Source organism: Malaclemys terrapin, chromosome 4 (assembly GCF_027887155.1).
Source record: "Malaclemys terrapin pileata isolate rMalTer1 chromosome 4, rMalTer1.hap1, whole genome shotgun sequence".
In the NCBI taxonomy this organism is placed as follows: Eukaryota; Metazoa; Chordata; order Testudines; family Emydidae; genus Malaclemys; species Malaclemys terrapin.
Genome location: NC_071508.1, coordinates 146,247,548 through 146,270,882, shown reverse-complemented (window position 1 = coordinate 146,270,882; position 23,335 = coordinate 146,247,548). Strand labels below are relative to the sequence as shown.

Sequence of the window (23,335 nt, the reverse complement as noted above, 5' to 3'; positions counted from 1 at the left end):
CAGTGTCCCGACCGCACATTGGTCGGGACGCGGGACAAACAAGCAAATATCGGGACAGTCCCGATAAAATCGGGACGTCTGGTCACCCTACCCGGAGGTACAATAAAGGTAGAGAGCTATTGTGATTGTGATTGAGGGTTTGCAGACTACTGGGAATAACCATTTTAATTCGAGTGGGAAATTGTTCACTAAAGAAAACAGAGGAAAATGACTAAGAACCTGAATCAGTCATGTATTGTTTACATGAACTTTTCACTGTATTTCTATCGATGGGCAACCCCCTGTCCTTTGCACAGGCAGTACCCACACAGATGTGTGCACAAGAGAAAACCCTGGCCTAGGAATTCCTCTGCTACGATGGGATTGTGTGGTGTTCATGTAGTTTCTCTAGGGTAGGGTTACCATACGTCTGAGTTTTCCTGGACATCGCCTCTTGTTTGATCCTCCGCCGTCTGTCCAGGCGGATTTTTCAAGTAGGCGGCAATGTCCGGGTTTTTTGTGGAGCAGACATTGCAGATCCAGAAAGAGCCCCAATTGGTCCACTTCCCGATAGGTCCCTCCCCTGCATCCGCATCTGATTGGTCCTTTGCAGCTGCTGGATCCTGTCCATCCAGGCCCCAGCTCCCAGCCCTGGGGATGGGGAGAGCCCCACAGGGAGGCACTGACTGTCAGCCGTCGCTGTGTACCGGGTCTGCGCCAGCCACCATGACAGGGAGCGACGCTGCCCCCCACCTCAGGAGTGAGGCCCCAGGTCCCAGTGCGGGTGAAACGTCACTGAACAAACGAGGGTGAATGTAGAGCCGTTAAAAGATGCTAGCTCTGTCAGTAGCAGCCTTCAGCCCCGAAGGAGCCCCAGTCTCGGTGCATGGCAGGGCATCCTCCGCACGAGCCTGTGTCTCATTGCTGCTCCTGGGGCCTGCCCCTCCTCCCCTGGCAGCACAGCTCCCTCCTTGCAAGGAAAGGTAGAAACCAGAGACGGAGCTAACATTACAACGAGCACCTGGCTGCACCAGACAGCCCTTTCCCTCTCCTCTCGTACCTGCCCAGCGCGCACAGATGTAAGGGCGCCTGTGCCCCCCGATCCCCACTGTCCTGTGCTCAGGCAAGACCTGCCTAGACTCAGCCAACCCAGAGATACCATGGGGAGGGGAGGAAGGCGGGTGCTGTGAGAGACCCATTGGAGCAGTGGATGAGACGGGTCTGGGGGGCAGCTAACTTCGGAGTAAGTTGGGGAGGGACATGGGAATCAGGCAGGATCCCTCTGGCTGCCCTCTAGCTATAAGCTCCAATTCCTTCCCTAAGCTGTCCCAACCACATCAGTGCCCATCAGTGGCCGTCCTGCTCCCCCAGTTCCTCCCTGCAATCCCCGGCCTCCTTTCTCAGCAGCCTTGCTCTGCACCCCCGAATCAGCCGTGAGTTCTGCTCCCAGTCTCAGCTCCCTCCCTACACTGGCGGGGCCCCACCTCCCCGCTGCCCTCTCCTCAGATGCCCTCCCTTGAGTGTCGTTCACGCCAGCACCTCGTGCTAGCTGCCTCGCTGGGGTCAGTCACAGGCAGAGCCTCTGAGGCGTATTGGAGGCTGGAAACTCTGCCCCTACCCTCTTGCGGGGAGCTCTGAGATGGGCCCGGAGGCGCATTTGGCCCCTGTGTAGCTTCCCAGCGCTCGCAGACGCCCACCGCCCCAGCGTTTGGAAATGACTCTGTTTTGCAGGGGGAAAGGTGCTGGAGGCGGCAGCGTGCCGCTGAGCAGCCTGGTCTGCGTCACAGGCCCGTGATCCGCGGGGCAGGTTCGTTCTGTCGTGCATGCGCTCACGGTTCTGCTTTTCTTCTCTCTCCGCAGTGACAGAACAGCCAGGTACTATTATTACTGGCACCTGAGAAAACAAGTGCTGCATTCCCAGTGTGTGCTGCGTGAGGAGGCCTACTTCCTGCTGGCAGCCTTCGCACTGCAGGCCGACTTGGGGAACTTCAAAAGGAACAAGCACTATGGGAAATACTTTGAGCCGGAGGCTTACTTCCCTGCATGGGTAGGTGCTGTGGGCTATGCCGTCTTGTTGTTCCCCAGGCAGAGAGCCTCCGCGTGCACGACTGCCTTCTTCCCCTGCTCATTTCCAAAGGGGTGAAGTGCATTGGGACGAGAAATACCTTAAATGGGAGCTTGGTAGGGGAGCGGGAACCCAAGCGGTCGTAGCTGCTGGTAGCATTGCTCTGATCCATTCCACGTGGCAGGATCCCGCGTCAGGGCGGGGGTGGAAGGTGGGTATGTTTGTGCATAGTGGGAAATGTGTGCTGGACTCATGATCGGGTCTGAATGCAGATGCTGTGCTTGGGCATCAGGGTTGCGGTGTTTCCCCTGCAGCATAATGCTCGCTGTTCGTTGTCCCAAGACGCCTAGGGGGGATTATGTGCCGGGGTGGCCTATGGTAGCCGGGGGCTGGACTTGATGACCAAGAAGATCCCTGCCTGGCCTATGTTCCTGTTACATTCAGTGCACTCAGATTTCCAGAGAGAGGGAAGGGCTCGCAGCCCTGAGACTGGAAAGGCCTGCGGACTAAGCCACGGGCTGGTGGGAACTCCGCAGCACGCAGCTGGCCCAAAGCAAGGGCCTGTTTTCCCCTGGAGCTGCAATGGATGGACTAGAGTTATGTGTACGGCTAGTAATAGTGAGTGGTATGGGCTGCAGGGATGGCGAAGCCAGGTTGTACATTCAGCGTGTGCACACTCGGTCCTCTGTACCCGCACACACCCCATTGCCCTGCAGGGTCAGCTGGGCCCGTGCTGAGCAGGCCAGGTCTTGCTCCACCACCCATCCGTTGCTGGGCTGCCAGAGCTCCGGATCTGAGGCCCTGATTCTCCCGCCCTCGGCACAGCTGCTCGCGTGTCCCTCCGGAGGTGGAGGGAGCAGCCCAGTGTGCTGAGAGGGGCCGATCGGCCCCAGCTCATTCGGGGGGCTCTGGTGGATGGGGGGGTTTGTGTGGTTCTTGGGCTTTCTGGAGAGAGCGAGTTGTCCCCTCCTGCACTCTGCCCATCGCCGCCCCCGCGGCTCCTCGCAACTCCTGTCTTCACGTGGGACTGGCAGGTGCTGTTAAGACCATACTCTGACAGTAGGTGCAAGTGGTCCATTTCCTGCTGTATTGTTTGATCGCGTGGAGCCTGTGACTGTCTTGTGGCTAGCTGATAGGTGGTGGTGTTGTTATTGGGTGAGATCCATGCAGGACACACTTCAGAGGAGGCTGCAGCCCTGCCTTGGAGATGTTTACAGTCTGTGACCATGGAAGGTCTGTCCAGAGCAGAATGTCCCCAGTGGTACTGCAGGGCCAGCATAATCTACAGACGAGATCGCGCCGTTCAGCTGGAAATCCACGCCCTGAATTTGTTTTAATGGGCTTAAAATTGTACATAAGGAAACCTACAGGAACGTATCTCGCTCAAGCCTGCCCACCTCCCGGCCCAGCCGTTTCCTCTGGCAGCCCCCTTCCTGCATGGCCACGGCGCAGGCAGTGCGAATCTTCTCCTTTCTCTGCATCGCTCCCCGCAGCAGAAGCCAGCCAGGGTGCACGTAACCAAAAGCCAAGATGGGGCCAGCCTTTGTCCTGCACCAGAAAACAGGTGTGAAGCTAAAGGGACACAGTCTACGTGTGAGTCGCGTTTCAGTCCCCGTATGTTGTCGTACCGGCACCTGCTGCAGTTAACAGAGTGCGGTCGCTGAGAGACGCTGGTGGGGAAAAAGTCATTGCTGTCCATTTAGTCAGCTGGGTTTTTCACAGCACCTTGAGTATAGTCAGTTTCGCTGTTGTCTCCTTTAGTAGCCCTGGTCCAGACAAGCCCTTAACTTTTAAGTATGCAAGTGGTCCACCGGGACTACTCAGGTGCTTAAATTAAGCATGGGCTTAACTGCATTACTGGAGCGGGCCCTTAGTCAGTTTCCCCTTTGCTGAAACGACTAATAAACATCAGCGGGGGAGCACCAATGCCTTCATAAAATCCTGCTAGGGTGATTTTTAAATGCCAGGTGATCCTGTTTAAAGGGGGCTCTACCAGAAACAGGGTTTTTAGTTTTTTTTTAATTAAGGCAAATTGTTATAAACATGTCAGGCTAATGTGGCCTTTTTAGCAGTGTTTTGGGACTCCTCATGGTTCTTCAGCTGCATCCAACCTGCATGTATCATGCACTCCAGTCTTGCAAACCCTTATGCACACAGGTAACTTACCCTTGTGCATGTTTGCAGGAGCGGGGCCTTACTTTGATGATTAGTGCACGGACGGTTCTTTCTCTTGGCCTCTGGGTTAACGTTACCACTTGCCGTCTCTGATGTGCTTGGCTGGCTAGTTGTGAGCTTTCGCTGCATGTTAAAACACTCCAGATGACACCCCCTAGTGAAAACATGAGTGCACTCACAGTGTAGACTGATTACACACTTAGAGCAGGGTTGAGCCAGTGTCTCCATTTCAAACCTTCCTTTTCAGGAGCTTACATCCCACCTGGTTTAACAGTGCATCAGGATGGAACAGTGTACCCCAGCTTCAGCCCAGCTGGGAGTTGTTTAAACTTTAAACCCTTTATAGATCTGTCAATACCCTGCAGACAAATGAGCTCTTTTCTCACTGTCCCTGCTCTCTTGAAAATGAACAGAAATGATATGTAACCCGTCTGTGACACCTGACAAGTGTAAACTGTCACACTGCAGCCATTAACTAATCTCTCATGTGCCACAATAGTAACAATCCCATTTTACACTTAGGGAAACTGAGGCAGGAGAGTAGTGACACTCACTCAAGGCCATATAGTGACTAAAAGGCAGAGCTCAAGGCTGTCTCTCCCTGGGCCACTTCCTATCATCCACCTCCCACCCAAAGCCTTGAAGTCTGAGGCAAGGTAATAAAGGAAAAGCAAATAACAGCAGCTGCAGCCCCACAAGACTCAGCAGGCAGGCATTAGGCATTAGCACTAGCCAGCCATGGAGGGGTAGAGGGGTGGAGTGGTCTGGGCCCAGAGCTGTTCCTTAACCCCTTCAGTTCTGGAGTGGGGTTTATACACCCCGTCACAGTGCCCCCACTGTACCACTGCTGTACGTCTGTCCTGAATGGAGGGCAGGATGGCAAGTAGAGCTCTTCACAACGGCTTTTCATGAAAATGGAAGTTTCCATGGGAAATATCCCATTTCGATGCCTTTTGGTGAGGGCAGGGGGGAGGTTCATTGAGAAATGAAAAATTTTCAGCAACTACCTTGAATCCTTATCAGAGCTCTTCCCTGCACCCCTTCAATACGTCAACGTCCTTTCTGAAGTGTGGACGCCACAACTGGACGCAGTGTTGCAGTAGTGGCCTCGCTGGTGCCATTTGCAGTGTTAACACCTGCCTGCTTCTAGTCAATATGCCCCTGCTTATGCTTCCAAAGTTTGCATTTGCTCTTCAGCCACCGCATTACCCTGGAAAATCATCTTCAGTCGCTGGCCACCCTGACCCTAAAGTGACTCGTTGGTGTCAATGCTTTTGCAGTCAGGGCCAACTCTAGGATTTTTGCTGCCCCAAGCAAAATCAATTTTGGCCACCCCCCCCCCCCCCCCCGTTTGTTTCTTACCCCACCCCCCGGCCCCGCCTCAACTCTGCCCCTTCCCCAAATCCCCAGCCCTGCCTCCTCCCCCCAGGCTCTCAAGCCTGGGAGGGAGGGGGAGCAGCGGCGCGCGAATAAGCTGTTTCACGTGCCGTGGTGCGCAAGCAGCGGCAGCAGCAGCGGAGGTGAGCTAGGGCGGCCGGGGCACATTTTTAGGGGCGTCAATGTGCCACCCCAAACACCAGCTTGTTTTGCTGGTGCCTAGAGCCGGCCCTGTTTGCAGTAGCCATTGGATGTGCAACATGAAAAGGTTAATACAGACGTAGGCACTGTTATCCCTTTCGATTGCCCCCCTTATTCTCTTTAACAGAGCTCACTGGTTTCGGCCAACTCCCGGTTTAGCTAAAAAATAATTACCTCGTTTTCTTAGCCCAGAGTCACTGCATGTCCCACACAGCATCTAAAAACTCACTTCAGAAAGTTGTTTTAGTACGCTGGGGTGTACTTGAATGGGCAGAATGTAGCCAACTGGTCTCATAACCAGTTGCTGAAATGCTTGACGATCCCAGCCTTAAAGCATTACCAAGGAGCCTAAGGGAGTTAGGCACTCAGTTCACATTGAGTTTTAATGGGATTTGGGGGTTTGACTTTGAAATCGCTAGCCGAAAATGGAAGTAAACATCTGCTTTTGGGGAGTCAGTCCTATTTCTTGAACACTAGGATAATCCCGCTGCAACTTTGTGGGTTCCTGAGAGCTTTGTGAAAGTGTAGGTCACTCTGTGCTCGTAGGTGCTTTGTCCTTTTTCTTCGTTAAGAATGGGGCAATAAGCTGTTTGAAAAATGGTCATGAATAACTGTCTGTAGTGGATCACTATATTTCTCTTTGTGAACACGAAGGCCTTATCTACACAAGGAAAGGTTTGCCACTACAGCTGTACTGGTAAATCCTCCGAGTGGAGATGCAGCTTCTAAAAGTTCTTTTGCTGGTATAACTATACCACTTCCTCCAAACAAACTACGTTGTATCGCCAAAAGGACTTTTTTGCTGCATCTACACTAGGGCTTTTTCTGGCAGTTAGGAGTGTAGGGTTTTTTTTCCATACTTAACCAACACAGTTGGTTAAATGAGGCCGAAGGGCAAAGCTCTTCTTCAGATCCACACATGCTTATCGCTGACCATGGCTTTCAGACTGAGCGACATCCAAGTGAAGTGCTCAGCTGGTACTGTTCGGATTCTGCTAAATACCTAAGTAGGCTTTCTGGGAGACTTGCCTGCTTCCCTGTCTCAGAGGGCAGGACTCAAGAACAGCCCTTCGCGCTGTGATATTTATCCACTTTTTATCACCTGGAAATTGCTTAAATGAAGTCCTTTCCAGGAGCACACGTTAGGCCACATCTTGCTGCCAGTGAAATAACTGACTGCTTTCTCAGAGGTGGAGTCTATGAAGAGTGGCCGCATCTCTGCATACAAATACTGAATGATGGATGTGAAGATCTCTGTGCAAACTTTCGCATCCAGAGAACCTTGTGTGCACGGTGAGCATCATGGAAGAGTCAAACTTAATAAGAATAGAAAATAAAAATACACACCTCCCCACTCCCGTGTTTTAGCCTCTTTTTGCCAGAGGATGTTGTGAAGGCCAAGATTATAACAGGGTTCAAAGAAGAACTGGATAGGTTCATGGAGGATAAGTCCATCAATGGCTATTAGCCAGGATGGGCAGGGATGGTGTCCCTAGCCTCTGTTTGCCAGAAGCTGGGAATGGGTAACGGGATGGATCTCTTGGTAATTACCTCTTCTATTCATTCCCTCTGGGGGCACCTGGCATTGGCCATTGTTGGAAGACAGGACACTGGGCCAGATGGACCTTTGGTCTGACCCAGTGTGGCCGTTCTTGTGTTCTAACTGTTCTATATCCGTATGTCTAAGGCCTGGTGCACACTAATCCCTCATTTCGAACTAAGGTATGTTATTAACGTAGCTGAATTCAAAGTACCTTAGTTCGAACTTACCGCGGGTCCAGACGCGGCAGGCAGGCTCCCCCGTCGATGCCGCGTACTCCTCTCGCCGAGCTGGAGTACTGGCGTTGACGGCAAGCACTTCCGGGATCGATTTATCGCGTCTAGACAAGACGCGATAAATCGATCCCAGAAGCTCGATTGCCTGCTGCCGGACCCAGAGGTAAGTGTAGACCTACCCTTTGTCCAGCCTCTGAAATTGCAGAGGAGAAAACCCACTACTCAGCATGAATATAGTCTATAGCCACTTATAAGGGCCATTAATGTAAAGTGATCTAGAATTTCAGTCTGTGGGGGTGATACATTGTGAGAAAACGGTACCGTTTTATTATGTTGCTAGGTCAAATTCTGCCTTGAACTTACCTCTGTGAAACTCCATTGACTAGTGGGACTGGGTGGGTGAACGGGAGAGTGAGGGAACAAAACGGGATTGCTTCCCCAAAATGTCCAAGGGCGTTGGGGCAAATTGCCATAGGCATGTCATTGGAGTGGAAAGTGTCTCTGTCTCTCTCAGGCTTGGCCTGTGCTGTGAAGTTCTAGCAGAGCAGTTAGGCTTGTGGAAAATTCACACACCCCCCCAAGCAACAGAGCGGTGCTGTCAGAGCCCGGCTGGAAGAAGAGTGCTTTCGCCGGGCGGGGCGTTGGCACTGTATCGACAGATGAGGCTGCAGTAACGGGCTATGCCAGCCTAGCACGCACACTGTGGAGTACAACACGCTAGCAGTGCCATGACGCAGCGTGGGGACCATCTGCAGCTGAAAAGCAGGTGCATGGCCGGCCTCGAATGCCACGGTCCCTTATTGCTGGGTTTCGGGGATCTAACCTCTTGGCTACAGTAAACATGAATGGAGAAGAGAGCCCGTGCTTGGCATTTCATGCTGTTGGAGCCGTTTGTGACGATTCCAGGATCATCTGTCAGGTTGTTGGTTGAGGCCCCGCATCCTGCAGCAGAAGCACCGATGTTCTTCCGGTGATACCCCCGCTACATCTGGCAGCCAGAATGAATGAATCCAGGGCAGCCATGTTGAACCTAGTGGTTGGAATGTGGGTCTGGGAGTGGGGAGTGTTGTATTCCCAACACTGCCTGTTCACCCCTCCGTTCCTGCTTCCACACCTGCAAAATGGGGGTGATCGGTAGCTGTCTGCAGCAAGGCTGTGACGGTTCAGGGCCGTGGAAGGGCCAAGTATTGAGTGGAAGCCCAAGGTACATGGCCCGCTTGGTTAAACGCTGCATTCTGCATGGTTCGGAAGGGAGCTCGGAGCCTTTCCACAGCCAGGGTTTGGGCTTTGCAAACGTGCTTTTGTGATCGGGAGGAATTTCAGCCCTGTGTAGGAACAGATCCACTGAGAAGTAATAGCCTCCTCGCACTGGCTAAGTGCTGTGCAAACCCTGACTAATGAATCCTTGCAACAACCCCCTGTGCTGAGCTCCTGGGAAAATCTGGCCCCAGTTGTAGGAGCTGAACTTTTCTGAAAAGCTGTGACCTGACCCAGAGCCTGCTGGAGTCAGGGGGGGTGGGTCTCTCCATCGACTGGTGCACTTTGCCCCAGGCCCTGTGTGCTGCCTTGCTCTCCCCACCACCCCAGAGCTTTTAGAAACCTCCCCCGGGAGGTAGTCCCTCTACCCTTGGCAGGAGAGAGGTTTAAGGACACCTGGCCCAGGAGAGAGGGAGAGCAGGTCGTCCTATAGCTTTATAGCGTTAAAGGCCAGGAGGGCCTGTTAGATTGGCTAGTCTGACCTGCTCCGGGGCATAGGCCATGCAGGGGCCTGCACCAGCCTCTCTCCGACTGGAGACGGGTGGATGGCGAGGCCCAGGCTGCGGTGGGGGAAGGCTAGCGCTCTGTGGCGGTTTCCTTCCTATATCTCCGGGGCACTGGGTGCTGCAGCCACCCTTTCCCTGGCAGTCCAGGAGCCCTGTCCCCCTGGGAGCAGTGCCGCTGGTGCGTTATCCCTAAGGCGGGGGCTGGGTCTCTTTGCCCCCATCCAGCTCTGGGCAGCTGGAGGTGAAATAAAGCCTGCTGAACCAGGGAACTTGCTTGGCAGCACTGCAGGGAGGAGGCTGTTACGCCCTGGTCTGTCTTTAAAACTCTGGACAGTGGATCTGCTTTAGTACTTCGCTGTTGCCCATGATTTTATTTCCTCGGTGCTAAGTAACAGCTCCTTAGCTGTGCGGCGCTAGTGGGAGGAGCCCAGTGGCTTCCCGGTGTTGCCGGTTCAGCCACAGAACATGGTGACAGACAGTAGCCGGAAGGATGGCCAGTAGTTAGGTCAGTAGCCTATGGCTTAGGAGACCAGGGTTCCATTCCCTCCTCTGACACAGACTCCCTGTGTGAGCCTGGGCAAGTCACTTATTCTCTCTCTGCTGCTGTTCCCCATAGGGATATTAGCCCTGCCCTGCCTCACAAGGGAATCGTGAGGTGCTCAGATATTGTGCAGATATCGAAGAGCAATAGACTAACAGGTGGTACAATAGGTCATAACCCCACATGGAAACCTCACTTTAAAAAAGTAGTTTGTGTTTTCCTGCCTCTCAGAAGCAGCAGGCCAGTTACAGGCTGCTGCTTTCATCCCAAGAGCAGGCACTGAATGGTGTCTCTTGATTTTCTTCTCACAGGTGCTGACCAAGCGAGGGAAAGACTACATCTTAAAGCACATTCCAAACATGCACAAAGATCAGTTTGCGCTCACAGCCTCTGAAGCACATCTTAAATATATTAAGGAGGCAGTCCGGCTGGATGATGTCGCTGTTCATTACTACAGATTGTATAAGGTAAGAGAGGGCAGCCGAGCTGCAGGGCAGATGATACGCTTTTGATTTGGGGCGCTTTTTATTAAAAAGGACAGCCGCTGAATAATTTCTAGCATGCTTTGGGAAGTGCTGCATTTGAGATGTCGCTGGATCGTTATCATGGATCAGTCTTAGAGGCAGATCAGTGATGCACTTAACTCCGAGAGGCCGGATGTTGCTGCTTTTTATAGTACTTTTCTTTTTAAAAGTTAAGAGGAGACGAGATGAAAAGCAGGCATAATATACCGCTGGGATGGGTTAGCTGGATGCTGTGCAGCATACAAGATTTCCGGGGTAATTTCTCACCCTCCCGTGACAAATGTTACATTTCTTTCCTCCTGGGAATGAAGCAATGTGTTTGATACAGCCTGATGTTTCACACGGCGTTTTGTAACAGTCCTCACATTAAAGAGAAGACGTTTGTCGGCTGGAGAGCAGGGTAACCGCAAACTGCAAATACAAATACGATGAATTCCAGCAATGGAATGAATTATTAAAGAGGATTCGAACGCTGAATACTGTGGAGATGGCATCTGGCTGGAAACAGCTGCGAGATTTATTTTTCCATGTTGTCTGTGCTTGAAATGACCAACGTTTGCTCGTCCTTTTTTGTGTATTCTTCCTCCACGTCTCTCTTCCTTTTCCCCCCAGTGCATTAATAACCACCACCCAGTTACGCTTCAACAGAGGCCGGCATTAGCTCGGATAGAACCATTCCTAATACTGCTGTGTTAACACGCAAGCCATGACTCTCTTCTTGCTTACGCAGCTGTAAATCAGGAGTAACTCCATTGAAATGCAGTTACACGGATATAAAGCCAAGTTAGGCCCCGATTCAACAAAGCACTGACATGTACCTAAGCACATACTTAACTTCAAGCAAGTGCTCTGCCGAAATCAGGAGTCACTTCACTGAAATCACTGGACCTGAACTGTTCAATTGAGTTTTTAAGCCTTTTTATTGCGCTGTTGTTCCAAATCCTCACCTGGGGCCTGATCCTGCTCCCATTGATGTCCATGGCAAAACGCCCATTGACTTCCTTGCAGTGTCATAAGAACATAAGGACGGCCATATTGGGTCAGACCAAAGGTCCATCCAGCCCAGTATCCTATCTTCTGACAGTGGCCAGTGCCAGGTGCCCCAGAGGGAGTGAACCTAACAGGCAATGATCAAGTGATCTCTCTTCTGCCATCCATCTCCGCCCTCTGACAAACAGAGGCTAGGGACACCATTCCTTACCCATCCTGGCTAATAGCCATTAATGGACTTAACCTCCATGAATTTATCTAGTTCTCAAGCCCCTTTTTTAAATCGGCGACGCTCCGCTGCTTTCAGTAGAGGCATGCCAACTTCCACCGGCTGTGCAGCTGGCCTGTTGCTGGGATAAAAGGATTTTTCCAATGATGGGTTCTTTGGGGCAGTTCTCCTCTTGTCGGCATTCTCCTGCCTGTAAGAGGACTCAATACGTGTCAATCGCTGGAGCTTTTGAACTAATGGTCCAGATTATGCATTGTTACATGCCTGTTTTTGGCTTGGCTGTGTGAATGCCGGGGGGGAGAGAACCCTTCCCAAATACCCATTTCTTTAATGAATCTCAAATCCTCGGTTCAGAATGGTAGGACTGCTCCGCTGCAAATGCACATCTGGAGCCTCTTCCTTTCGCACTCTGGCACATGGGTGTGGTGATTGTCACCGCCCTGCCCTTCCTGTTCCTCCTCCCCTAAGATAGTGACTTCTGGCTACTCACCTGGTACCCCTGTTGGGTGCAAGTAATCTGAGACTCGGGGGGGCCCCCCCATCCCTTTCCATCCATACTCACTGACCAGAGTAGCTGGCCAAGTGACTGGGGTTACGGGGGGTAACTTGCTCCTCTCACCACAGCAAAGGAGAGCCATGGAGGATCCCAATATCTCGGTCTGCTCCTGGGCACTACAGTGATGCACCAGCCCTTACACAGGGCACATTGTAATGTCACGATCCAGCCCTTGATGGTTGTAACAACGACAGTCCAGCCCTGGATGCCTGTAACAGTAACAATTCTCAAGCCACGGTCTTTATGAAACCCATACGGATGATGCCCAATAATGACATCACACACCTTCCAACACGGGTGTTTGCCTGGATGGATAATGCCTAATGTGTCCTGAATATCCAGGGTTAACATGCATCAGAGACTTTTCCAGCCCTGCCTCGGCGTGCTCTCCTTCCTTCCTTAAGTTTTTGTCTAAATATCAGAAAATGGGTTGTCTTTATTTTAAAAGACAATTCAGCTTCTCTTTTAAAATGTCTTCTGCAGAAACCTAAAGGTTTTTACACCCCCTTTTTTTGGGACTGTCTTTAATTTCTGTCACTTTTCTGTGAGTCTGTTTTTGGGGGCTGAGTTGAGAAGTTTGCTTAGATTTATTTATATAAAGTGCTTCAAATAAACCCAGCAATTGATGTGCATTTTTAATGACATGACTCCTAGTATAGAACATTTGAGACTGTGTTGTTACTGCGCAGCAGATGGAAGCGATTAGAGAAGATACCTACGCAGTAGGAGTAGATTTATTTACTGTAGGTCTTTCAAACACGTCCAGTATTTGGAACAGATGCAATAGGCTTAAGCGATTCAGGAAGTTGTGTGACCTTTGGCTCCAGGTTTCAGAATCTTTCCCGGTAGCAAATGGGAATGCAAAAGTGTTGGTTCAGAAATGCAGAGGAGTTGTGCTTAGTATATTGCTATAGAATTCGAAACTAGAAAATGTTTGGGTGGTTTTGACAGGGAGTGGAATGGAATTCTTGATGGGGTGCGTTCATGCCTGTATCTGAGAATCGCAGCACTGTCAAAACTGTGGGTGTATCACCGATTCTAGACCATGTTGTTTATTTATAAAATCTCTCACTCAGACCCGAATCCTTTTTACGTACTGTATTCAAGAAGCCTGAGCCATCCGCATGCAATTATTAAATAGCATAATGCTACAATTGTTCCCCGCAAAATGACAGCCTGAGCTATTGCCTTTCTTCTCTTCAGGGATCTAGTGTATGATGTTTATTTTATATTGAAAAGTATTTACTAAAAGCACTGTGGATTTTTTTAGGACAAAAGGGAAATCGAAGCCTCATTAACCCTTGGGTTGACAACGCGGGGCATACAGATCTTTCAGGTACGTAGCTGAATGTATCCATCAGCCAATTTTTGCTCTCATTTATGCTCTCATATCTTGAGCATTTCTCACTGAAATCAAGCTGTCTGAAATGAAAACAGTGATACATTTTTCTCATCTGATGACCTCAGGTTTCATGGTCTAGAGCAGGGGTCAGCAGCCTTTCAGAAGTGATATGCCGAGTCTTCATTTATTTACTCTAATTTCAAGTTTCGCGTGCCAGTCATCCATTTTAACGTTTTTAGAAGGTCTCTTTCTATAAGTCTATAATATAGAACTAAACTATTGTTGTATGTAAAGTAAATAAGTTTAAGAAAATGTTTAAGAAGCTTCATTTCAAATTCAATTAAAATGCAGAGCCCCCCGGACGGGTGGCCAGGACCTGGGCAGCGAGAGTGTCACTGAAAATCAGCTCACGTGCCACCTTCGGCACCTGTGCCATAGGTTGCCTAGAATTAGTGGCTTTTGCTTCACCAGTGGGAGTTGGCCCTTTTGACTCCTCCTGCTTATTTTTCAATCATTTCTTTTAAAGTCAGAAGTTCCTCCAATACTTTTGAAGGAATTCAACAATCGCTGTCTGGGTCAATCATCTAGTAAAAATGAATAGTAAGACACTAACTGCACTAGAAATGTGCTAAGCTGCTAGCCAGTGCGCCAAGGAACAAACGGGGGATCTCCAGTGCCAACAGCATGAACTAAAGAGTCACAGCTCCCTAGCTGAGCTCTGTAACACAGAGGGGGACCTGCAAGACACGCACACACCAGTAGGGATCCTAGACAACTTACAGTGTATTACAGCACTTGGATTTGCACAGACAAACGTCTTCCTAAGCAAATTGCAAAAAGGGTGCAAATATTATGAATTGCTTTGACTCTGTGAGATGTCAGCTACAGAAAAGTCAGTCAGCAGAATCCTCTTCTCTGAGCTGCGCTTTGGATCTGCGTTGGATATTCTGCACGCATTCCAGAGGCTGTTTTCTCATTGATGTCATTGGGATTGGCAGGCAAGGAATGAATGCAGGATAACCTATGTGCATCACAGAGAATTTTACCCTTTGGATGGCTTCATGAAACTTAAACCATGTCTACGCTAGAGACCTTAGAGGACAGGGCTTCAAAATTTGAGCATGCCGGGGGAAAGAAGTTATCAGCTGTGTTTCAGCTTGTTCCTAAGTCAGTAAAAGTAATGAATCTGTCTCGGGTTTCCTAAATCCCATTCTCAGTGTGCAATTTGTTTCTCAGAATTTAGATGAAGAAAAACAGTTGCTTTATGACTTCCCCTGGACAAACGTGGGAAAACTGGTATTTGTGGTGAGTACAGAACAGTAAGGGGTTCGTAACATATGTAAAGAAAGGTATCTTTCTTTTTTAACAGTGAGGTTTCCTCCCATCGTTCATCAGCTTCCCATTGACCTGCAAACTACCTATAAGAACATTAGAATGGCCATAGTGGGTCAGATCAATAGTCCATCTGGCCCAGTATCCTGTCTTCCGACAGTGGCCAATGCCTGACGCTTCAGAGGGAATGAACAGAAGAGGGGTATTTATCGAGTGATCCATCAGCTTCTGGCAGTCAGAGGTTTAGGGGCGCAGAGCATGGGGTTGTGTCCCTGACCATCTTGGCTGATAGTCATTGATGGACCTATCCTCCAGGTCCTCTGCTTACACTTTTGGCCTTCACAACATCCCCTGGCAAAGAGTTCCACAGGTTGACTGTGCGTTGTGTGAAAAAATACTTCCTTTTGTTTGTTTTAAACCCGTTGCCTATTAATTTCATTGGGTGACCCCTGGTTCTTGTGTTATGTGATGGTGTAAATAACACTTCCCTATTTACTTTCTCCACCCCGTATATGATTTTATACCTCTACCATATCCACCTTTCGTCATCTCTTTTCCAAGCTGAACAGTCCGTCTTTTTAACCTCTCTTCATATGGAAGCTGTTCTGTCCCCCTAATCATTTTTGCTTCCCTTTTCTGTACCTTTTCCAATTCAAATGTATCTTTTTTGAGATGGGGCAACCAGAATTGCACGCTGTATTCAAGATGTGGGATTCCTATGGACTTAGAAATGGTCATAATGCCACTATATGTCTTATTATCCATCCCTTTCCTAATGGTTCCTAGCATTCTGTTTGCTTTTTTGACCGTCGCTGCAGATAAAGTAGATGTTTTCACTGAACTGTCTGCAATGACTCCAAGATCTTTTGGGAGTGGTCACAGCTCATTTAGACCCCATCGTTTTATATGTATAGTTGGGATTGTTTTCCAATGTGCATTGCTTTCCATTCATCAACACTGAATTTCATCTGCCATTTTGTTGCCCAGTCCCCCAGTTTTATGAGATCCCTTTGTAACTCCTCACAGTCTGCTTTGGACTTAACTGTATATCTTACAAATCTGTGACTGTCATACGGCCGGATTCTGATCTCAGTTACATACCTGTAACTCCACTGAAGACAACCCCTTTCAAAAACCTGAAACCAGTGGAATTACTCCCTGCGTACACCAGTGCAACTGATCAGAACCTGGGACAGAAACGGGCAAGTGTTACAGTGCTCTTAGGACCGGGATGTGAGACTATAAGCTGGGTTGTTCACTGATGGGTTGCAACAACAGTTTCCAAGCCATGAAGGAGCTGGCTGAGCTGGGTGGGAGTCTTGAATATTTTAGACTTAGGGTTTTGTGTTAACAGTGGCCAAAATGTTCAGAGGCCGGGTGCTCAGCGTTGCTGAAAAACAGGCTCTTTAAGGTGTCACAGATTTTGGCATCTAAACTCTGAGGACCCCCAAATCACCAGCTACTTTTGACATTTTTGCCCAGATACATTTTTGAGGAATACCGCTTCATGGACACACAATAGACTGCAAAGACATTCATACCTTTTATCGAGCTCTAAGATTATGGATACGCTCTGCACCTGATTGGGAAAAGTCTGTTTCCTTTAGCCTCTTACTTTTTATTTTTTTTAGCCCAGCCCCACTCTGCACTCTAGACCTAGCAACAGCAAGAAGCTGACTCTCAAGTGTGAACTTGTTTTGAATTGAAGAACAATAAAAAAATGTTGCTGTGAGGAAAATCAATATGAGCAGTCCTGGTTTGATTCTTTCCCCCCATAATGGTACAGGTATGAAAGCAGTTTTAGAAACTCTGCTTTACTGAAAATTTGCTAGAATCTCTTCAATCCATCGAGTTGCCTGGTTGCTGGGTATTTAAATGTGAGCATCATAAAGCCAGTACAATGTGCAGTCAACCTGTGGAACTCATTGCCAGGAGATGTTGTGAAGGCCAAAACTGTACCGGGGTTCCAAAAAGAACTAGATAAATTCATGGAGGACAGGTCCGTAAATGGCTATTAGCCAAGATGGGCAGGGACACAACCCCATGGTCTGAGTGTCCCTAGCCTCTGTCTACCAGAAGCTGGGAATGAGCGACAGGGGATGGATCACTTGATGATAACCTGTTCTGTTCATTCCCTCTGGGGCCCCTGGTATTGGCCACTGTCAGAAGACAGGATACTGGGCTAGATGGACCTTTGGCCTGACCCAGTATGGCCGTTCTTATGGCCTTAGTAGTAAAGGGGGAAATAATTCATCCAGAGTAACTCATCTGTTATTTCCTTTAGATCATTACAGCTAAAGCACCAAATGGAATGGTCGGGTTGGGAACTTGTTAAACCGGGGCCGCTCTTACTGGCATCAGTGGCAAAGCTCCCCGTCACACCAAAGGGAGCAGAGATGGTGCTAGAAAGATTCATAGATGTTAAGCCCGGGAGACCATTATAATCCTCTTGTCTAACCTCCTGCCTGACACAGGAGCATTAAGCATCGTTTGTGTATTAAATTGTGTAAATGCATCTGTTTGTTCTCCTGCTGAAGTGTCTCATGCACTTACTACTTCCCCCTGTGAAACTGAATAATTAACTCAAGCCAAACCACCTGCCTGGTCTTGCAGTGGGAACCTGCCAGCCCTGACACTGGGCATGGATTTTGGCAGCGTTGTGCAAACCGTGTTTGTTTCCTATGTTTGATTTTGAAATGCAGTGAGACAATGGGCCTGGGGGTAACTGATTGTTCTGCTAGTAACTTCAAGGAGTCTTCTTAAATAGAGCAAACTTCCACCATTTCCTCAAAGCTCCCTTTGCCCTTCACAAGGGACCAGCGGGAACAGAGTAATGGGTCTCTGTATGCAGGGCTGGACGCCTCCCTTTACAAACCTTGGCCGTGCAGATACCGATATTTCCTCCTTGTTCCGCACAGGGTAAGAAATTTGAGATTTTGCCAGATGGTTTGCCATCGGCCAGGAAACTCATCTACTACACGGGCTGTCCCATGCGCTCCAGGCACCTCCTGCAGCTCCTCAGCAACAGCCATCGCCTCTATATGAATCTGCAGCCAATCCTGCGGCAGGTCAGGAAACTTGAGGAGAATGAAGGTACTCGGCTGTGTTTTAATCTGGCTGTACTGTGTTTTACTGCTCCCCCCTTCCTCCCCCGCAGCCTACAACAGTCTGACTCCGAACGGTGGAGCTGCAACCTCTCATCTGGCTTGAGCTGCTGTCTAGAGCTGGGTGGAGAAAGGCTATTCCAGGTCATGGAGGAAAAACAAGAATTTCAAAATTCTCCATGAAAGGGGATGGAGCCCCCCGGGACAGTCTGCCTGGTGGGCAGGCCCAGGGCCCCGGAGACCCTCTCAGCCCCGGGGCAGTCTGCCTGGTGGGCAGGTCCAGGGCCCGGAGACCCCCTCAGTCCCAGGGCAGTCTGCCTGGTGGACAGGCCCAGAGAACCCCCCCAGCCCCGGGGCAGTCTGCCTGGTGGGCAGGTCCAGGGCCCGGAGACCCCCCCAGCCCCGGGGCAGTCTGCCTGGTGGGCAGGCCCAGGGCCCGGAGACCCCCCCAGCCCCGGGGCAGTCTGCCTGGTGGGCAGGCCCAGGGCCCGGAGACCCCCCCAGCCCCGGGGCAGTCTGCCTGGTGGGCAGGTCCAGGGCCCGGAGACCCCCTCAGTCCCATGGCAGTCTGCCTGGTGGGCAGGCCCAGAGAACCCCCCAGCCCCGGGGCAGTCTGCCTGGTGGGCAGGCCCAGAGGTGCTCCAGAGCCGCAGACCCTGGAAGCCCTGGGGTCCCCAGCGCTGCGGCATTCCAGCTGGCAGGGTTTCAGTGGGTTCTTGGGGGAAATCGGACCACGTGAGAGAAACATTCCCATTTCACTGAACTGCCAAATTCCAATGAGAAGTGTTTCCTCGGCCCCTTTCTGACCAGCTCTCCTGCTGTCCCCGGCTGCAGCCTCCTGCTCTAGCGATGATTGATTGGTGTCAGGGCCTTGGAGCTGAGCGGTTTCAGGCCGAGGACGCTGCCGCAGGGGACTGGAAGGAGCCTCTCTGCGCACCCTCCTCCCAAGAGCGTTCGTTCTGTCCCGCCGTTAGCACCCAGACAGGCTGTGGCCTGTTGCTGCTGGCTGAGGTGCTGCTTGTTTCCAGCCTTCTCAGGTGCCTCTCATCTCTCCAGCCCCTGTAGCGTGGCTATCTCCGCCCTGGGCTGGCAGGACTGCGGCCTCCCCCCAAAGAGCCAATGCGTTTTACAGACCGGAACGTTTAAAAACCCCTCGAAATAAACCAATCCCTCGCGGCAAGTGTTGGAGGCGATTGCGTAAAACTGACGAGAAAGCGACCGGCCCCCCTGACATGACGGAATTGACGCAGCGGCACAGCCATCCGTGCCAGGGCCCAGCGTCTTCTCCTGCAGCACCCGTGCTGCTCAGCGTGCTCTAGGCACGAGCCGGCCCGGCTTGCCTTACTCTTGTGGTTTCCTGCTCTGGCTCACGTGCCGTACGGTTTGTGTGCACAGGTTTCTGAACGAGTTCCCGCCCGTGCTGGGAGGAGGGACTTGGACTGTGGGCTGCTGGGCCGGGCAGCTCCTCACCTCCTGGTGCTCTTGAAATCAGGGGGAGTTTCAGCCCCGGCTGTTACTATCGAAGGGGCAAACCCCTCCGTGTGAGGGCCAAAAGCCATCTCCCCACTGTGCTAGGAAGTGCAGAGGGAATCCGGAGCCATATGACACCCAAGGAGTCAAGCCCCATGACGGAGATCAGACACCATGGTGATGGGCACGGTCTAGGAGCCTGAGAGGAGGCTGGGAGAGTGCAGGTGGCATAGCCAGTGGGGGTGTGCCATGGGGGTCATGTGAGTCCCCAAGCCGGGGGTTATGGTGGGGGATCAGAGCTACTGCCCCTCTATACCCCATGGGGGTGACGCTGGCCGGCTTGCACAGCAGACAGACTGGGGCTGAAGATTCAGCCCTGCACCGTTGAGTGCCCAGAGCCGTTTCCATGGACTCCGTGCTGTTTGCCAGCACTGGGAGCAAACTGCAGAGAGCCGTGTGTAGAGGTGCACGAGCCTGTGCCGTTCAGCAGGACGCAGTCATGTTAGCAGCTCCAGCATGAGAGAGGCAACCAATCTCCTTGTGTCCCGGCCTGAGTTCCCCAGTGCACTCGGCCCCTGGCCTGCCGCGCTGCCTCTTTCAGCGAAAGGCAGCCAGGCAAGGACCGGGCCTTTGCCCTGAAACTCGGCCTGCCTTCAATTTCCACCATCCTGAAGCCTAATGGTTTGAATTTACTCTGGCGCGCTGCAATGCCACTAGAAATCCCTTCCATCTCCATCCGAGGAGCTGTGTGGGGATCCAGTGTTGTCCAGCGTGTTCCCAATCAGAGCCCGGCCTGACGCGGCCTGCAACTCACTTAGATCAGGAATGTGTTCCCTGCGGGAAATCTGCTGCGTGCCGTTGTTTGTGTGGGCTGAACGTCAGCAGAACAGGCTGTGCGATAACCACACCGGAGGCAGATGCTGGCCTACTGATAAGGCCGCGGGCCATCGGAGAAGTCAGGAGGAGGCCCTGTGCTGTGATAAACACAACCCTAATTAGATAGCTGCACTGCATCAACAGAGCCTGACTGGGCCTTAATGCGCGGGGGGTGGGATTGTGCATCAGGATACAGAGATTACAGGGGAGGGTGCACCCTTCATGGTCCCGTTTAGCTGGTATTTCACAGGCTGGGGGCTTGTTCTGGCTCCATCTCCCTCTTCTGGCCCCCTCTGGGGCTGCACATCACCACAGAGGCGCTGGGAGGGAGTAGTGTCAGTGCTCCCTTTGCTGCCGGGTCTGACCCTTTGCGCTGCCTGACCCAAGGTAGTCTAGAACTACCAGGGAGGGCTCCGGCCCTGCCGGGGTTGGGGCTCTTCAGAGGGGGAAGGAGGAGAGAGGGATGTCAGAATCCAGCCTGGGGAGGGCAGCTGGTCCCCACTTGTGTGCTCCGCCAGTTGCTCTGAGGGCCATGGCCCTGTCTGCTGGGATGCTGGGAAGGGCCTGTCCCTGCACCGTTGCCTAGCAGCTGCCCAGAGGCAGGAGACACAGGATGGGTAAGAGAGGGAACAAGCAGCTTCTCGCCCCCAGGCGCAATCTGGCCCAGAGTCGGTATGTATCCCGGGTGCATTGGCACCCCTGGCAGCCCGCCAGCTCCTGTGGCGGGTGACCATGCTGCTGGCTTGCCTTGCAGAGAAGAAGCAGTACCGGGAGTCTTACATCAGTGACACGGTGGACCTGGACATGGACCAGCTGGAGAAACGCTCCCGAGCCAGTGGGAGCAGCGTGGGCAGCGCCAAGCACAAGCGCCTCTCGCGGCACTCCACGACCAGCCATAGCAGCTCCCACACCTCCGGCATTGAGGCGGACACCAAGCCCAGGGAGATGGGGCCAGAGGACAGCTTCCTGGGCACTGCCGTGCACCGCAAACTGAAAACCTGCAGCTCCATGACCAGCCATGGCAGCTCCCACACCTCCGGGGTGGAGAGCGGGGGGAAGGACCGGCTGGAGGAGGACTCTCAGGATGACGGTGAGCCGAGCGGATGGCCCTGCCATGTGCGCACTCTGCAGTCTGTCTCACTGGCTGCTGAGTTGCGATAGATCTGTGACCACCGTCAGGGGGATTGCGCTCCATCCGGGCACAGCTGAGCCCCTGAGATAGGCTGCACGTAGGAAAGAATAGATTTCTGGCTCAGACTGCTATGTCAATGCTGCTGGCAGGGAAAGCGCTTTGTGTTGTACCCGTTCCAGGCAGCTCGGCCTCATCAGTCTAGTATCCTAGCTTGAAATCGCTTGCGGGGATGCTAGAGACACCGGAGGGGGGGTGGGGGAGGGAAATCAGGGCTGGGCTGTGAGAATCCTGAGCCTCGCTGTTGCATTGCAGCATCCAATCAGAAGCAGGCACGGCGCTGAATATTGCTGGTAGGATGGAGCACTGGCCAAAGACAGCCAGGGGGGCAAATGATTTCCCCCCTGCATGTCACTCCCACAGACATCCCTTTCCAGCATCAAAATGCGGGTGATTGGGCCCCTGGGAGTCCGTCCGCACTGGCGCTTAGAGGTGGGTAGTGCGCTAAAAACAGCAGTGTGGACACTGTGGCACAGGCAGTAGCCCGGGCCAGCCACCAGAGCTTGAATCCAGGCCACTAGGCCAGCTTGGACTTGTGCCCGCCCATGCCGCAGCGGGCACGCTGCTACTTTGAGTGCACTGGCTTGAGCTGAGCTAGTGGGGGTCTGTCTCCCCGGGCTGGGAACAGCACCTCCCAGTTGCTGTGTGGATGTCCCCTGAGCTAGTAAGGGCCGCACCTAGCAACCATGCGGCTTAGAACAATAGACGCTACCGTAATACACTGAATAGATGATCAATTTCACAAGCATTTCTGCACTCGTGACTGGCATTCCGTGCTGCTTTTTAGGACTCTGCAGCTGTAATGGACTCAAGAATTGTCTTTATGCGGCAGCTGCTGGCCGGTAGGGACCATTGTATAGTGCAGAGAGCCTCTGGTGGGTTTGTTTTGTTTTTTTGTTTCAGGCACTCTTTCCATGTTAGAAAATCATTCAATCTTTTCTTCCTCTTCAGAAATAGAAATGCTGGTGGATGACCCCCGAGAGCTGGAGCAGACAAATGAGTCGCCCCTCGAGGTTAGCCCAGACATGTGTATCTACATCACTGAGGATATGCTGACATCACGGAAGTTTAACGGACACTCGGGTAAAATGCCGTGGGGAAATGCCTGACCTTGCTTTCTATCATGACGGGTGAAATCACTCCGAGCACATAGACAGAAGTGCTGGAGATGAGAAGCCATACAAAAAAGGGTCATCTTGACAAATGCCACAACAGAGCTGGAGTCAAATTTTTCAGATCAGATCCCCATGAATTTACCTTTGGGGGTGAGATCAAAGCACCAAGCGAGACAGTCTACTAGATTGCTTTGGGGGGCGAGGGGAGGAGGTGGTCAATAGCTCCCTTTCCAGCTCCCTTCGTCTCCTTTCCTTTGTGGGGCCGCTTTGGGTTCGATGGTGCAAATTCCAGTTTTAATTTGGAGTGAAGTGAAACTTGCAACCGCTCAAGGGACTAGCAACCAAGGGTTTGCACAGTAGCAATGGGTCCAACTAAAGATCAGATGAACGTGTACTGGAAACCATGGCGATGCTTTAAGATAAGGGATTGCCAGGAGTGGGAGGATCTTAAAAGCCCATTTCACTTCAGTAGCTTGTAATATATGGACTGTATCTTTTGATCAGTACATCTAGGGTGAAATTCACCTCTTGGCAGAAAGTCTATTTACCACATCGCTTCAGTCCCAACTAATCCCTCCAAATAAAACTTTATGCACACGGGTGAAAATAGACACACAGCCAAATTCAGTCCTGGTGTAAGCGTCTCTCTCTCTCCTTTGGAGCTACTGGAAGTTTAGCCCACTTACACAAGGCAGAATTTGGCTCAACAGGCAGTCCCAATTGTTTTTCTT

General features: G+C 51.6%; 1 protein-coding gene across 5 annotated transcripts in view; it reads left to right on the top strand.

Annotated features, from left to right (window-relative positions):
• FRMD6 (FERM domain containing 6) overlaps window positions 1-23,335 on the top strand; it is a 165,994-nt gene that overhangs the window by 134,974 nt on the left and 7,685 nt on the right. For all 5 annotated transcript variants that reach the window (XM_054027374.1, XM_054027375.1, XM_054027373.1 and 2 more), the window contains 7 exons: window positions 1,840-2,026; window positions 10,189-10,344; window positions 13,447-13,512; window positions 14,755-14,823; window positions 17,769-17,943; window positions 21,055-21,390; window positions 22,441-22,572. In XM_054027374.1, coding sequence (XP_053883349.1) covers window positions 1,840-2,026; window positions 10,189-10,344; window positions 13,447-13,512; window positions 14,755-14,823; window positions 17,769-17,943; window positions 21,055-21,390; window positions 22,441-22,572 — 1,121 coding nt within the window. The remainder of the gene's footprint in view (window positions 1-1,839; window positions 2,027-10,188; window positions 10,345-13,446; window positions 13,513-14,754; window positions 14,824-17,768; window positions 17,944-21,054; window positions 21,391-22,440; window positions 22,573-23,335) is intronic.